Raw genomic sequence first — 16333 nt, 5'->3', positions numbered from 1 at the left:
CTTGAAAGCGCATGAAGCACTCCAGGGTTCATCACCATCCTGGAAGCGCATCATCATCCTGAAAGAAGGCTGATGTGTCCAGATTGCTAGCAGAGGAGGGGTTCAGAGAAGCCCTGTGGGACAGGGGGGTGGATGAGACCCCAAGGGTCACATTGGAGTATGAGCAGGTCACCTGGAATGTGCCTTCCGAGGGGGTCCTGGGAGTGTCACCTGCAGGGCTCTTGCTTGGCCAAGGGGCGAGCAGAGCTGAGCTGCAGCAGCTGGGTGGTGGGTCTGCAGGGCGGTAGGGGTGAGGCCACGAACCTTCTCAGTGCTCGTCCCAAACCCGCATGCAGCAGGGAGGACCCCTGCCCGGCCCCCTGTCCCGGGCTACTGGGCCCCTCAGCTGCGCCTGCCTCAAGCACACCTCTCCCAACAAAAGTAGCTGCTACCTCCAAAGACAGCTGCTACAGGGACAGCGAGGTGCAGATGCCATCAGAAATTCCTCTGCGCCCATCGCTGACTCGCGTGTGCCCCCAGCGGGAGACAGGGCAATGGTCCAGGGGAGCAGCCGCCTTTGTCACTTGTTAGTATTGATCCCCCTCTAGTGGCGACGTGGCAGCTTTCTCCCTGGACGCAGGGCCCTCTCCTTAGCGCCCCTTAAATTCAGTTGAAGTCCTCAAACATATATGGAGCACCTGCTGTAGGCCAAGCCCTGGGTTTGGGTCTGTGAGACATGCAGAGGGAACAAGAGGGGCCTCCGCCTCAGAGGGCAGGGGAGTCAGACGACCACGGTGACACTGGCCTTGAGTGTGGAGGAGCAAGTGAGGGAACGGGAGACCGTGTCAGAGGTGGAGGCGTGGAGAAGGGGGCTGGGAGGCGGCACCTTCCTGCAGGAAGAAGACCCGAGCAAACAAAACCAGAGCTCCTCTCTGAGAACAGGGTGAGGGCGCAGAGGGGGGAGGTGGGGATGGACCTGGATGGGTGCACGGTGCCGCCGGCAAGCAGGTCATCCGCCCAACAGTGCGTCCCAACAATTCCTCATCCGTGGAGCAGAGCTGCACCTTGTGAAGTGAGTGGGTCCCAGGCTGGGCAGGGGCTGTCGGGAACCTGTAAATACTTTGGTCCATTCTGGGCTCCAGTCCCTCTCCGTGGTCCTGGGCCTGCACAGCTGCCCGAGGCTCAGAACTTGGGGTGTGTGACAGGACGACCTGCCCTGGTGCCCCTGTCGCCTCGCCTGCACCCTCAGTCGGACGGGGCTGCCCCACAGGCGGGAGCTCCGGCTCGAGTTCTGTCCTGCTTGTGGGGCCTGCGTCGATTCCTGGACGTGGAGGTGCCCCCGGGATCGGTGTAGGGCATGACGACCGGGGCTGCAGGGTGGATGTCAAGACTGGGCTCCGGAGAATCGTCCTGAGAGCTCTCAGGACTACCAGCTGGTGGCCCCACCCCAGACCTAGGGAATCGGGGGAGGGGGGCGGCTGGGGCAGGAGACCCATGTCATTCACCCCCAGCAGCCACTGTCCTGCAAGGTCTTTGTTAACAGCTTAACCCACCGTGTGTGCATGTGTGTGTGTAAACGTGCAGCCTTATGCACATAAATACGTATGTATTTACTTTAAATGCTCAAGTATTTTGAACAGACAGAAGAGATGACCTAACAGTTATAGAATCATCACCTCAATATGACAGGTGTCAACAGCTTGCAAATTTTACTTGTTTTTTTTTTTCTTGCTTTTTGCTTTTTTTGTTTATTTGAAAATAAAGCATCACGGAGATGAAGGCTCACCTGGTCTCTGTGACCCCTTCCCTCCTCCTCTCTCAAAAGATATTGTCACCAGGAAACTGCTCCACGCACAATCGTAACCCATGCCATGCTCTTCCTTTGCAGGGCCCACCAGGACCGCCTGGCATCCCAGGCCCCCCCGGACCCGGAGGACCCCCGGTAAGACTGGCTCTGCTTTTCTTGTGCAAGGTCCCTTAGGTGAGGGTCTCATGGCCCCCGGGGACCGGGAATGTCTCCGTGTACGGCCATCTGTTTGTCCTTCTCCTTCATGAGCGAGGAGGACTCCTCCTGTAGCTGCCCCCTAGCCTCTGAGCTTTCAGGCCCTAGATTAGACCAGAAATATCTCTTGAGCTCATGTAGCATGTGGGTTGGCTGCTTCTCGAGACAGACACGTCGGAGGAGGAACGTTAGTCTGGGGATGCCCGTAACTAGTTTGTGGTTTGGCGCCGGGGCCGCCAGAGGGCCGGGGTAGACACTGGTTGACATCCTGCCCCCTGCCCACATGTCCTGTAGCTGGGGAAGTTCTCCTGTGGGCGGAGGGGGAGGGGACCTAGCCACCAGCAGGGGTGGCCCTTCGGCCCATCCCACCAGGTGGGAGCCCGCGCAGTGGGGACTGCCGACCGGACACGGTGTGACAACTCCGCGTCTCACAGTGCCGCACACTAAGGATGCTCCGGTGCCCTGAGGTGTATCCCACCCCCCGCCCCAGCATCCTCATCACGGAGGCCTGGGACGTGCCAGGCAAGGCGTTGGGAGAAAGGCCCTGATGCTCCAAAGAAGCCAGACTAACGGTTGCTCCCTGTGATTCCCTTCTCAGGGTTTACCTGGAGAGATCGGCTTCCCGGGAAAACCCGGGCACCCCGGGCCGACGGTGAGTGCCCCGGAGCGTCCCCCCCTCACTCTTATCCGTCCTCCATTGGTCCACGTCGGGGGTGGCTGGGCCCTCCCAGCCAGCCACCGGGGCTGCCGGCCTCTCTCCATTCCCTTTGCTCCCCTGCCAGTGGGCACCAAGGCCCCGGCGCCCAGCCCAACCCCTTCCTCCTGTGGTTCCTTCCACATCCTCAGTCTCCCGGCACGGCTCCCCCATGGGGCCCCAGCCAGGGTGCAGATCGGGGCATCCTCTCCGCAGGCCACCACCTCTGGTCTCTTTGAAGAGGCAAGTTCAGAAGCCCTTGCTGCTTAAAGCGTGGCTTCCTGTCCCTGTGGGACACGTGCAGAGGGTCACGGAAGTAACCGAGGTGGCGAAGTCTTCCTGTTCTGGGCCTGTTTGCATTTCCTCACTCCCGAACTCAGTAGATCCTGGGGACCCGGGGACCTTCTGTCTTTTAAGTACTGACGATGGGACTCAGTGACCTTCGTGTCTCCACGCATGTAACGTGTGTGCTGTTAAAGCTGGGGTGTCCTAGTTCTGGCCTGCACTCTTCAGGGCCCAGTGGTGGGGGTGGCTTGTGACACCACAGGGCTGCATCATCCTCATCGACCTGTGCATGACACCCAGGGAGGCCTTGTGCCCCTGGATGGATTTCCTGACGGCTGGCTTTCTCTCCCATGGGCCACTGGGTGAGGAGGGGGATCCAGACGGCAGAGAAGAGGTGAAAGAGGTAAATCAGACCGTGTAGCACCCAGCAGCAGTGCCTCCTTGTCGTTGGAGCTTTGGCAGATCCACTGGTGGCTGTAAATGGACCCCCCACCCACCCAGGACAGGTGGCTAGAATGCCAGCATTCATGGCTAGAATGCCAGCATTCTCAGCTCTGCTGAATACCGAAGGCTGTGGGACGTCCACTCAGGGGTGTGATGCACACTCTAGGGCGACCTCATCCAAAGCTGACCACCTGCTCCATTGCAGCAGCACCAGCAAGTACTCACGAACCCAAAGTTACCTGCAGTGTGCCCCGCGAACACTCACGCGTGCCCTGCCACCCACAGCATCACCCACAAAGGGTGTATTCATGTGACGGTGTCGCAGGAAAGTTCAAACCTATTAACAATCACATGTGATGTAAGGGGTTCGTCAACAAGCACGCATGCTGGTGTGAACATTCAGGACACGGGAGAGAGTCGGGGGAAGAGGAAAAAGCAGTGGAAAGAAGGCCGCCGTGGCGCAGACAGGGACGTCATGGCCCCTGACAGTTGGAAGCACCGCCTCCGGCTTTTGCGTTTGCTCTCCAGTGAGATCATGCTTCATGGACCCGAGTGCCCTTACCCCCAGAAGCATGCCTCCCCCTGCCCTTTTAGGGGTTCCCTCCTGGGACCCCTGCTCCAGGAAGATGGGGCTGTCCTCCCAATAGGCCACCAGCCCAGGCTGGAGACTCCAGGGAATAGGAGTCGTGAATTGGGTGTCAGGGGACCTCTTGGCAGAAAAATTACCAGGTTTTACTAAAATAGTAATAACTTGGAATAGCACTTACAGCTGCCACAGTAACATATGTTGCAGGGAAGGGATTTCCCTCCTAGCTGTCGTGGGGGGGAGGGTGCACCTGTTAGGTCACTTAAGGGTCAGAGAAAAAGCAGAGCAAATACATCTGGAGCAGCGGAAGGTGGAGCCGGGAGGCCTGGGTTTAAACCCTGTGGGGCCCCATTACCCACCACGGAGTCTGGAGTACATGCCTCGGCCTTTCTGAGCCTCTGTCCCCTTGCCTGCGACACCACCTATCGTGGTCTGGTCAGAAGGGGCTGGCGGAGGAGGAGGAGGCCACTTGTAGGGAGTTAGGACATGGAGCCCCTCAGTGTCGTGCTTAGAAATAAAAGGCGGACTTGATGAATTCCAACCAGGACGCTGGGAAGGGAGGAAATGTGGGCGGAGGTTTTGCAGGGAGCAGGAAACAAGGTGGGAAGCAGAAGATAGGGAGAGAGGGACCTGAGCGGGTTCAGCTCACTGTCTGGGTCCTGCCTCCTCTCGCCGACAGCACATGTCCGCACGGGACACCAGGCCCTGGCCAGAGGGTGAGGGCCATCTCCCTCATAAGGCAGTGTGTGGGGACAGCCTGGTTCCACCGAGACCGGCACGCTGGCGAGAGAACGCCCCCCCTCAGAGGCGGGACGGCCAGGCTGCTGGCTACAAAGCCAGCTCCTGGCTAGAAGCCCCTCAGTGCAATGCACCCTAAATACACCTCTCATTGCTCCCTAAACATGCTTCTCATTGTGCCTTGTTTTCTCCCTCTTGACCAGGGCACACCTGGAAAGGATGGGCAGGATGGAGCACCAGGCCTGCCGGGACCCAAGGTTGGTGTTCACGGGGGCGACAGGAGTTTGGGACCCAAAATGCAGAAGGAAAGAGATGTTGGATTGTTGGTGAATATTAACATATGCTGACTGCTAGGGCTCAGGATCAGGGCTGGGGATCAGGGCTTGGGGATCAGGTCTGGGGATCAGGGGTGGGGAGCAGGGCTAGGGACCAGGGCTAGAGATCAGGGCTCGGGATCAGGGCTGGGGATCAGGGCTGGGGACCAGGGCTCGGGACCAGGGGTTGGGACCAGGGTTTGGGGACCAGGGCTGGGGACTAGGGCTGGGGACCAGGGCTGGGGACCAGGGCTGGGGACCAGGGCTGGGGACCAGGGGTCGGAATCAGGGCTCGGGATCAGGGCTCGGGGCCAGGGGTCGGGATCAGAGCTGGGGACCAGGGCTGGAGGTCAGGGTTGGGGACCAGGGATCAGGGCTGGGGACCAGGGCTCAGGACCAGGGATCGGGATCAGGGCTAGGAACCAGGGCTGGAGACCAGAGCTGGGGACCAGGGCTTGGGGATCAGGTCTGGGGATCAGGTGTGGGGAGCAGGGTTGGGGATCAGGGCTCAGGATCAGGGCTGGGGACCAGGGGTCGGGATCAGGGCTCGGGACCAGGGGTCGGGATCAGAGCTGGGGACCAGGGCTGGAGGTCAGGGCTGGGGATCAGGGCTGGGGACCAGGGCTCGGGATCAGGGCTTGGGAATGTTGGCATTCACCCGGTCAGACATGGGCAAGTCCTTTATTTCTGCGAAGGTGCCTGGAGAAGGATTTGGAAGCCTCACACTTTAAAACGAACCTGTTAGAAATACACACGTGTTGGTCAGAAGTAGCAACTTTGGGATGCTCAGGACATAGGAGACTCTAATTCTAAAAATATTCTTGTGAGGCTCATTATGGTAGGATCATTAAGAAAAGAGTCAGAGGTTAAGTATCATAAAACTGGGAAGCAAATTCCCGGTTCCCACACGGCATACGAACAGCCGCGAGTCGGCCCAGTAAATATTTCCACCAGCGAACGTGCTTCTCTCCTTCCAAACACGTTCGCTCAGGGTGTGGGGCAGCGGTCGGCTTCTTGAGAGCACCCATCATCCTCTTCAACAAATAACCCAGAAATGCAACTTTTTCATGACCAAACACAGAATAAGTGTGGATTTAATTTCATTTTAAGGGGGTTTATGTGACCACTCCCCTCTTTCTCCCCATCTTTCACAAGAAGACGAGAGGGCGAACCTAGTATTTCAAAGTCTCCAAATCGCTCACGCCTCCTCTCGTCTACTCAGTTGTATGTTTGGGAAATAAAACAAAAGCAGAGCCATGGCGTATGGAACCTGAGAGGTGGTTTGGCCGCCGTGGCCTCGCGGGGGCAGCGCCTTGGCTGGGGCTGGCCGTGACCCCCAGGCCCCATGCCCTCCGCCAACCTCCGTGTGCACCCCTTGCAGGGCCAGCCAGGAGACAGAGGAGAAGACGGTCTGCCTGGAAAACCCGGCCTTAGGGTATGGACCCCCCCCTCCGCCCCAGGTTCTGCCCACTGGTGTGTTTGTGGTTGTGGGAACCGCAGTCGATGGTGGGAGCACCGTGGGTGAGCTGGGGCCCGTCTGCAGGGGTGGGGGCGCCTGCGACTGCCGCGCGGGCTGGGAATGGTCACGGCAGGCCCGGGACACAGGGAGCGGGGCCAGGGGGTCCTTGGGAAGCCTGTAGATGTGGAACACGGCCTCGAGGGGAGCTTGTCCCGGCAGCGGTCAGCGAGAGGGACTCCGCTCTGTGTCTGGGGGTCTGTACCCGCCCCCCAGGGTCCCTCCGGTGCTCCCTAGCACCTGGCCCTGCTGCTGGCGGGTGCAGCCCGGGGCGTCCGGCCCCCCTGCGCTTGCAGCAGGTGCTGAGGGCTGTGGGAGAGGCAGAGGCCAGTCCCCGTTGTGTTTGGACAGGGCGCCTCCTGTGGGTGTGGGGACCCCCGGTGCCAGGTTTGGATGGCTTGTCCCCTCGGAGGCCCACGTCGTGGGCTGCAAGGTCTCCTCTGTCTTGAGGCCCGGGGTTCAAATCTCAGATGTGGCCTGAGCTCAGAATGCAGTGAATACGGGAGAGAGGGCAGGACCGTGTGTGTGGCGCCCTGTGTGTGTGTATCTGGTGTGTGTGTGTCTGTCTGTGGTGTGTGTCGGTTTGTATATGTGGGGTGTGCAGTGTGTGTGTATGTGTGTGGTGTGCGTCTGTGGTGTGTGTTGGTGTCTATATGTGGGATGCATGTGTGGTGTGTATGTCTGTGGTGTGTGTTGGTATGTGTATATGGGGTGTGGGGTGTGTTTGGTGTACAGCGTGTGTCAGTGTGTCGGGGGGAGGTGAGTGTATGTTGTATGTGTGTATGTGTGTGGTGTACACATGTGGTCTATGTCTATGTCAGTATGTGTATGTGGGGTGCGTCTGGTGTGTTGTGGGCGGGTGCACGTGTGTATGTGTCAGTGTGTGTGGGGGTATAGGGGTAGGGTGTCTGGTGTATGTGTACATAGGGTGTGTGTGGGGGGGTGTTTATATGTGGGGTGCGTGTGTGAGGTATGTGTATGTGGAGTGTGTTTGTGGGGTGTGTGTGTGTATACATGGGGTGTGTGTGTGAGGTGTTATGTGGGGTGCGGGTGAGGTGTGTGTACGTGGGGTGCATGTGCGGTGTGTGTACATGGGGTGTGTGGGGTGTGTCTATGTGGAGTGCATATGGGGTGTGTGCATGTACATGGGGTGTGGGGGGTGTACGTGCGGTGTGTGTGGGGTATGTGTATGTGGGGTGCATGTGTGGGATGTGTGTACATAGGGTGCGTGTGTGGGGTGTGTGTACGTGGGGTGTGTGGGGAGTGCATGTGGGGAGTCTGTGGGGAGCGTGTGGGGAGCATGTGGGGTACGTATATGGGGAGCGTGTGGGGTACGTGTGAGGGGTGTGTGCGGGGAGCACGTGCGGGGGCAGGGAGAGTGTGAGCTGACAGGTGCTGCACCCCGGCCCGTGTGATTGCCTGGCCCGCCCCCCCGGGGCCCTGTCCTCTGCTGGGTCACCACCTGTGGAGCCTCCACGACCGGGTCCCTGTCACTCCGCCCCTGCCCGCAGCCGCGTCCAGCAGGTTCCCAGGGCCAGTTTGCCACGTGGCCGGTGGGTCCGACCCAGCCCAGCAGGAGCTGGGAGGGGCCTGGCCTCACCCCTGGCCCCGGGAAGGCAGGACCCGATCACCTGTGGGCGGCGAAGGTGCAGGGGGTGCAGCTGCAGGCGCCCTGGTGTTGCCTCGCCTTCCACACAGCGGGCATTCTTCACAAGACGACAATGTGTCGCGCACCCCCAGGTGGATCCCGTGTGGCAAGAACCTCCCGGGTCCCCCGAGAAGCCCCCTGTTGTCTGGGTTCCAGATCCCTGAGGCCCAGCCCCCGAGCCCCATGAGCGCACAGACGGTTGTCCCGTTGCCACCTACAGGACTGTGGTCCTTCCTGTTTTAAGAAGCATCATATGCATTTAAAAAGCACTTTGATGATCCTCAGTCACTGAAATATAATAATGAGTAATTTATTGTGCCACCTCCACGCACGCCTGCGTGTGGGTGCGTTTAGGGGGGTGAAGCTCGTGGTCTTAAAAGCACCCAGGCCACCGTTCGGTGTTTGGTTGAAATTCCATCATTTTCTGGAAAGGACTTGTTGGGCTGGCACAGGTTGGCTGATGACCCAGTAGATGGTATCGTGGGGACCACACCTCACAGTTGCATCTTCTCCAATTTGTAAAATGGAGCCCACGTCCTCCTGGGCTTGCACAAGTGAGTTCCGACCTCGTGTCCGGTGGTCTTCGGAGCCTGGCTCTGGAGCGTGCACGGACCTGCAGGAGGCCATTGCAGATCACAGGAAGTGTTGGGATGACCTCACAGGTGCCCTTGGGGATTTCTGTGGCCTCAACGTCTGCGACGTGCTTTGTATCTCTGGTGACCTCTGAAGGCCCGAAGATCCAGCCCACATGTGTCGTTTTTGTCCGATTCCTAGTGCCATACATTTGGAACATGTCTCCAGGAAGTTCAAAACTAGGAATTTTTGCAGTTATGATACCTTCACAACGTACTCAGCAGCCTCCAAAACCATCTGTCCTGGGGCCTTACGCCTGTGTTTTTGTTTGTTTGTTTTTTGTTTTTTTGTTTTTGTTTTTGTTTTTGTTTTTGTATTTTTTACAAAATGCCAGCTAAAGATAAAAAATCTTCCAGGATTACAGCTAAGTCGTGGACAGCAGGTTTAGGGGTCCATCAGGGAAGGGAGCTGGCTTGCAGGGTGCACAGATCGGGAATTCAAGACGCCGCCCAGCCCCCCGGCCCCCGGGGCCTCTGATGTAGGGGCTCGTGGCGCGAACTCAGGAGGCACTTCCAAAGCTCATCAAAATGCCTTCTGACCACACCCGGACGCGCAGTGGCTTTCTCAGCACGAGAGAAGCAATCCCCGCGGCGAAGGGGTTAGCATCCCAGCAGATGTAAGGCGACAGTTGGAGTGGCACGTATTTGCGTGACTCCACGTAGAGCAGTTTTTACTAATTGTTAAGACTGGGACTTCACGGGGAATCAGAGTGCGTGGAGGACGTTTCTGGATGGGCCAGTGCCCCTGGCGGCACCAGAGCCGCAGCGCCCAAAGCTAAACAGTGCATCGGGATCCTTTCTTTTCTTTTTCTTTTCTTCCCTCCTCCCCTTCGCCTCTGAGAAGTGGTGGTCATGCTGGCCGTCACCAGCAGCGGAGTCTGGCGTGGCTGCGGGGGCAATCACGACGTGCACGCGTGAACTTGCTCGTTCATTCATTCGGGGGGCCGTTCACTTGCCAGAAGACCATAGTCCTCACGGAGAGCTACACGACGTGCTCCTAAACACACGGCCGTGCTCCTAAGTAGCACGATGGGTGTTAGAGGTCGGCGTTCAAGAAGTCAGTGGTTTTCGAGCCATGTCATTGGTTAGAAAGTATGGTCCCTCCCCCCCCCCCCCCCACCGACCCCTCACCACCACCACACACACAAATTCGCATCAGTGGTCTGCAGGGACTGGTTAACACAGCAGCCTGATATCCTGGGGCCAGCAGACAAGGCCCGTAGAAGTCTCCCGCTTCAACACGACCCCAAAATGCTACCCAGGAACCGAAAGGCTGAGGGCAAAACTTCATCCAGTCCTCTAGAACCAGCATGTATTCGGGGTTTGCGTTTGGACGTTGACCAGAATTTCCCCCCAAGACCTGCCCTTCCTGTAGCACACCTCGGGACAGGAAAACTAAAGCTCTCACCCGCCTCTAACCCGGGGGCTGCCTGCGTCTTCCAAAAAGTCTGAACAGCAACTGCGGGACAGCGGTCAGCCCGGGCGTGCTCCTCAGTGGTTGCTCCTTCATCACCGGGCCCAGCCTGGGGCCCGGGCTCCCCTGCCACGTGTGCTAACGGCTCAGAGCGGGATGGACCCCGGAGTCACAGCTTTGGCCCGTTGCTGTTGCGCTTTGTACGCTTGTAGGTTCAGGATGGATGGATTCAGCGGTGTGACCTGGGTCAGCACGGTTCCAGCAGATGTTTCTTTGGGGGGCAACTGAGAGAGGATGTGCAAGAGTGTGGAGCCCCCTCCCTTTGGAAATGCCAAAGGCTTAGGGTTTCTGTAGCCCGAGCTGCCGCATAGTCAGCTGCGTAGAGCGCGGGCTGTGACCCTATGCGACGCTCATGCCCCAGCATCCAGAATTGCGGCCCGCAGGTGCTGTGAATGTGTGGGGCCGGGGGAATGACAGCCATCGCCGCAAATGTGAGCGGAAAATAATGGGGTGTCTTATTCTGTCTCCAGGGTGAAGTTGGGGAGCAGGGCCTGGCAGGCCGACCTGGAGAGAAGGTCTGTTTGTTCATATTTTCGTTCGTTCATTCATTCATTCATTCATTCATTCATTCATTCATTTGCTGGAGATCTCAGGGGGCTGGGGGGCAGGAGGGGGAGAGCACAGGTCTGGGGCCCGGCCCGGCCCACAGGAGAGGCCCCTCACCTCCCCGAGAGCCCAGCAGACAGCAGTGCTGTGTTGTTTCCGCAGGGAGCAGCGGGGCTCCCAGGGGCTCCCGGATTCCCAGGCGTGAGGGGAGAGAAAGGAGAGCAGGTAAGTGGCAGCGCCGCACCTGTGGCCTCGCAAAGCAGCCCCCTCTGGGGTCCAGCCCCTGGGCCAATGGGGTGGTGTTACCTGGGGCTCAGGAGTATTTCCCCAGGTTCAAAGTCAAGGAGAGGAAGGGGCTCAGGCCCTCTGGCCTGCCAGCTGAGAGAGAAGTCTGCAGAGGGTGCAGCATCTTCAGAGGGCAACAGGGTGGGGGGTCATGTCGGGGGCCCAACGGGGATCGGGTGCCTCACGGTCACTGACAGTGGCCCACGCAGCTGCGCTTCACCTTGACGTTTACCTATAAGACAGCCCAGGTCGAGAGAAGAAAGGGATTTTTTAGCCAAGGTCCACTTGCTCGTACGTGAAAAAGGCGGGTGTTGCATTGTGGCGCGTTCTAATTTCCTCTTTCGCCGCAGGGAGAGAAAGGTGGGCTGGGCCTCCCGGGAGTGAAAGGTGACCCAGGTGAAAAGGTACGAGCTGCTGCTGGCCGCCTGGCCGTCGCTGCCTGAATTGGCCAAGCGCCATTCCGTGTGCATGTGCCTCGCCTGCCGCGCGGTGGGGAGGGCCCCGGGTTCCGAGCCTGAGCTGGGGCCTAGATTCTAATCCGCTTCTGCCCGCCCGGTGGCTCTGGGCACCTTGTCCGACCTCCCTCTGCCTTGGCTCGCTGGCTGGGAGATGGGTTCACTGATCTTTCCTCCGCGGGGCTGCTGGGAAGCGGGACGCAGGTCCCGTGTGGTGGAGTGAGACTCGCAGTCTGTGCTGGGACCGCCGGACGCACTGCTCCTGCGGCGACTCTGGCGATCCTCAGGGTGACCCTGAGAGGGGTCCTGTTACCAGCAGCATCCCCACTTCATAGCTAAGGAAACTGAGGCACAGAAAAGCCACATTGCTTTCTCAGGAGCATATTGCATTAAGATCGGAACCCCAGCAGTGGGTCGCATCAGGGTCCTGGCTCCCAGCAGGGCAGTGCCTGAGGCCGGCCTGGCCCGTGGGCACCTGAGCAATGACGGCGCCCCCAGGAGGCCTGGCTCTCCCCATCACCTGTCACCTGCACGATGCTCCCCCCGCCCCTGTCTCCCCATGTTTGCACTGCCTTCCCCTCCAGTCTCCCCTTTCTCAGTCCCCCTACCCCTCCTCATTGTCTCTGGGGTCCAGGAGGGGCTCCCACTTTCTTCTCTCTTGGGCTGGAGGCTGAGGAGGGCTTTACTCTGCACAGACCTGCTATCTAGACACGGAGGCCCAGAAATGGGAAGGGCCCAGGCTTGCTGCTCTGGTGGCTTTTTTGGAATTGCAATTTTCATTTGAGAAACTCATTTCCAGGATGCAGAGGACTCCGCCAGACCGTAAAGCCCCTTTTATTGCTTTGATAGAACTGCAAGGCCTCCGGCCGAATCACATCCAAGCTTCCAGGGAACCTGGCCTGCCGTTCTTTCCTCCAGAGAAATATGTAATAATAGATCATTCTGGTCAAAAATCCAAAATAGGACATTAAAGCAACATCGTCCCCTTCTGACTATGTCTTGTACTTCCCCGCCTCTGCGTTCGAGGCCCATCCTCCTCGCCACCGGCTCTGACCCTTTTAGTCCAGTGGCATCTTGGAAAGTGGGAACGATCATCTCCTCCCTTAGCAGGGCTGCCGGGGCTTCATGTTTTCCTGAGATGCTGGGATCTGGGCCCGTCGGGTGGCGAACTCTAGAACTCATGGGTCCTTCTGCAGCCGTGCAGGGGGTCATTGGGGGTCTTCTCCGCCCCACCTGCTGTCCCTTCTTCACCCTACAGCGCCAGGGAGGGGGGGCCGGCTCTTCCCAGAAGGCAATGTTTAGACCCCCTGGATTGGAGACGTGTCTGTTCCCCTGTCCTCCGCTCTTTAATACACCTCCATACCTTGGCTTGTGTCAACACCAAATGTACAGACCTTTAAAAATTGTAAAGAGAAAGGAAAAGAGTTTCATTTGAGCCTAAGTTAAGACAGCTGCCCTGACGCACAGTCTCCACAAAGAGGAGAGTGCTCCGGGAAGAAACATTCAGGGCAGGGTTCTCTATATGCCTTTTACATATATATGATCATTGTGATGAAGGGCAGTCCAGAAAGTTACAGACTTTATCTTGTGTTTTTAGTATATGCAAGGCTGTAAGACTTTAATCTTATGGGAACCAGGGAGGTTTTGTGATTTTTTTTTTTTTTTTATGTTTGGAGTGTTCCCTTTTAGTTATTTATTTATTTATTTTTTCAACAAGGCCGACATACAATGTGTGCTAGGGCAGAAATAGAGTCCATGCTTTTAAGTTTTGCTGAGTCATTTTGACGTTGGTAAATGTAAAAGTATAGGGACACCTGGGCGGCTCAGCGGTTGAGCCTCTGATTTTGGCTCAGGGCATGATCCCGGGGTCCTGGGATTGAATCCTGCATCGGGCTCCCTGCATGGAGCCTGCTTCTCCCTCTGCCTGTGTCTCTGCCTCTCTCTCTCTGTCTCTCATGAATAAATAAATAAAATCTTTTTTTAAAAAAAGTGAAGGGATAGCTTCCCTAGTTGCCCAGGAGCTGAGCCCAGACACTTAAGTTGAAAGTTGAAATTTTCCTTTATTGCCAGGAAACACTCAACTCTGATTATTTGGACTTTTTAATGTGGAGTAAACTGGTTTAAATGAGCTTGGTTCTGGAACACGACGATGTCAGTGTCAGGCGGATAATTGGGTAAAATCGGGTAGTACAAATAACACTGAGAAAGTGTTTTTCTTTCTGGAAAAAATTCTAGAACTTTAGTGAAGGCATTGCTGCTTGGATTCTGAGAACCAGGCTCAGCCACATGCTGGCTGTGACTTTGAGCAGGCAAATGAGCATTAGGTGTCGGTGTCCTCATCTCGGAAATGGGAATGCCACAGTGTCTGCCTTGTAGGCACTTCTCTGGAGATTCAATGAGTCAATACATATAAAAACATAACTCAGTTGGGACACCTGGGTGGCTCAGCACTTGAGCGTCTGCCTTCAGCTCAGGGCGTGATCTCAGAGTCCCGGGATCGAGTCCCACATTGGGCTCCCTGCAGGGAGCCTGCTTCTCCCTCTGCCTGTGTCTCTGCCTCTCTCTCTCTCTGTCTCTCATCAATCAATAAATAAAATCTTAAAAAAAAAAACATAACTCAGTAACTGGAATTAAATACTGTATAACAATAGAAACAATATAGCTATTTTATCATATAATTATTGCTTACTGAGAGTGGCCTTGTCTCTTTCTAAGCCAGTTTCATTCATTGGTTTACTAACAATGCATGGAAGGCCTGCCCTGGACCTCACCCTGGGCCACTCAGAACATGTGTGGACACAGACACCCATGTCCTGGCGTCACATGGCCCACCTGGAAGGATGGCTTTGGGGACCGTGTCTGCTCCCTGAGGTTTCTTGTGCATGGGTAGACTAATGGCCCCCTTGCCTGGGGTCAAATATAGAACCATGTCCTCCTCCTTGGGGCCCTGCTGAAGATATTCAGTCAGTCCCTCTATGATGCTGTGAGCTGTCGGTACTGCCATCATTATTTTGCGAAGACGTAGACAAGCACAACGAGGTCAAAGAATGTATAAAATGGAAGATTGAAGTTAAATCCCAGACCTGTGTTGTTTACAGGAATGTAGATTTGTCCCCTCCCAGTCCCCTGGGAAGGGCCCGTCCCCTCCACGCAGGCTGGGCTGGGGCCCGTGGAGTCTGTAAGGGAGCTCCTGTCTTTATGCCCAAGGGCACAGAGCAGGGATGTTTGCTGCTTCACGGGCCGTGATGGCACTAAGTGTCATCAACGAGCAGATAGATCATGGATCACTTGATTTCCGTATTCACGGTGGGATAGCATGGAGTGATATAAGTGATCTATGGCCACCCATGTTAGCATAGCTAATTCTCAAAGCATAAGGTTTCCTACAACTGAAATAGTTAATAATTTGGAATCTATCTCTCTGTCAAGGTAGATGCTGGGCAGGTGGTTCTGTCATCTGGGGAGAGCTGTCCCAGGATAAACAATGTTGGCAGGAGAATTAATGGTCATTCATTCATTCATTCATTCATTGATTTATTTTCATCCAGGGTGAAGCTGGTCCCGCAGGCCCCCCTGGATTACCTGGCACTGTAAGTTACTCCGCTTCTCCTCCTCATCCTTCTTTGAATCCCTCAGGCATTGGGTGCCTCCCTTCCTCCCAAACCACTTAGTTATAAACATCTTTCCAGTGGAGATGGCCACTAGGCAAGCCTATTCTTAGGTCTTGTGATCCAGAAATACTTAAGCTTCTGTAAAAAGCACCTTGTGTTTATTGATTTATTTTATGCAGCAAGCATAGTGGCTATTTATCAGAACATTGGCTAGACACAGTATGTACCCACCCATTAACATATGAGGAAACTGAGGTCCAGACACAAGAAACAGGAATAGACTTTGTCCAGAGCAAGACGGCAAAATGGATCTATAACCACAACTCATGCTTCCACCCTGTGCAGGCATGAGGGCAGGCATTGTGCTTGGTGATGAGTAGTGAGTAAGGCCATGGGCTTCAGAGCTTGAAAAAAGTGAGTTTGAGTTCCTGAGTCCCTGCTCTGCCATCTACCAGCACTATGGTCTTAGGTACATTGTTTAATTTCAAAGACCCCATCTTCTCATTTATTAAGAAAAGATATTATACCCAGCTGTCTTGTACATTCCTAGTGAAAATTAAATGAAATAATGCAAAGTTCATAGTCCAGTTTCTGATACATAATAAACACTAAATTAAAAATAAATTCTTAAAAAATAAATAATAAAAATAAATTCTATATAAATAGGGGAGGCTATTTTGGATGCTTTTTTTTTTTCCATTTTAATATTTCTTCCCAGCTGGTTTCAGGGACATTGAACGTGGCTTCAGTGCTGGCCATGGTTGGGCAAGTATGGATCATTCAGTTCCCTGAGCAGGGAACTGCCTAAGAAAATAGAGACAGAGAGATGAGAGCCTGAACACCCAGAAATCCCGTTTATAGTGTGACAAAGAATCTCTGCCTGTGGTTTTTATGTATGTTAAATCATTCTTCTACAGCTCAATCTCCTCCCCACATACACACCTGTCAAAACGAGACTCAGCCATTCCATAAGGATGTCAGAAGAATCTCAGAATCAAATTTAGATTCGGAACCGGTCATATAAAACTTGGTGTAATAATGAAAACGTCTAATGTTGGCAAGCATGCAGGGAAATGTATTATTTAGTAGGAGGGCAAATTGGTAGCATTGAATTGAGAAGTTGC

At 55.6% G+C, this 16333-nt stretch overlaps 1 protein-coding gene across 7 annotated transcripts in view; it reads left to right on the top strand.

Annotated features, from left to right (window-relative positions):
* COL22A1 (collagen type XXII alpha 1 chain) overlaps positions 1 to 16333 on the top strand; it is a 260407-nt gene that overhangs the window by 142803 nt on the left and 101271 nt on the right. For 5 of the 7 annotated variants that reach the window (XM_077847367.1, XM_077847366.1, XM_077847370.1 and 2 more), the window contains 8 exons: positions 1868 to 1921; positions 2580 to 2633; positions 4932 to 4985; positions 6424 to 6477; positions 10783 to 10827; positions 11021 to 11083; positions 11494 to 11547; positions 15147 to 15188. In XM_077847367.1, coding sequence (XP_077703493.1) covers positions 1868 to 1921; positions 2580 to 2633; positions 4932 to 4985; positions 6424 to 6477; positions 10783 to 10827; positions 11021 to 11083; positions 11494 to 11547; positions 15147 to 15188 — 420 coding nt within the window. The remainder of the gene's footprint in view (positions 1 to 1867; positions 1922 to 2579; positions 2634 to 4931; positions 4986 to 6423; positions 6478 to 10782; positions 10828 to 11020; positions 11084 to 11493; positions 11548 to 15146; positions 15189 to 16333) is intronic. The other 2 variants (XM_077847368.1, XM_077847369.1) reach the window with 2 other exon arrangements.

Source organism: Canis aureus, chromosome 14, assembly GCF_053574225.1.
Source record: "Canis aureus isolate CA01 chromosome 14, VMU_Caureus_v.1.0, whole genome shotgun sequence".
Taxonomy (NCBI): Eukaryota; Metazoa; Chordata; class Mammalia; order Carnivora; family Canidae; genus Canis; species Canis aureus.
The sequence above is the reverse complement of the archived record's forward strand: the minus strand, read 5'-3'. Positions and strand labels throughout refer to the sequence as shown.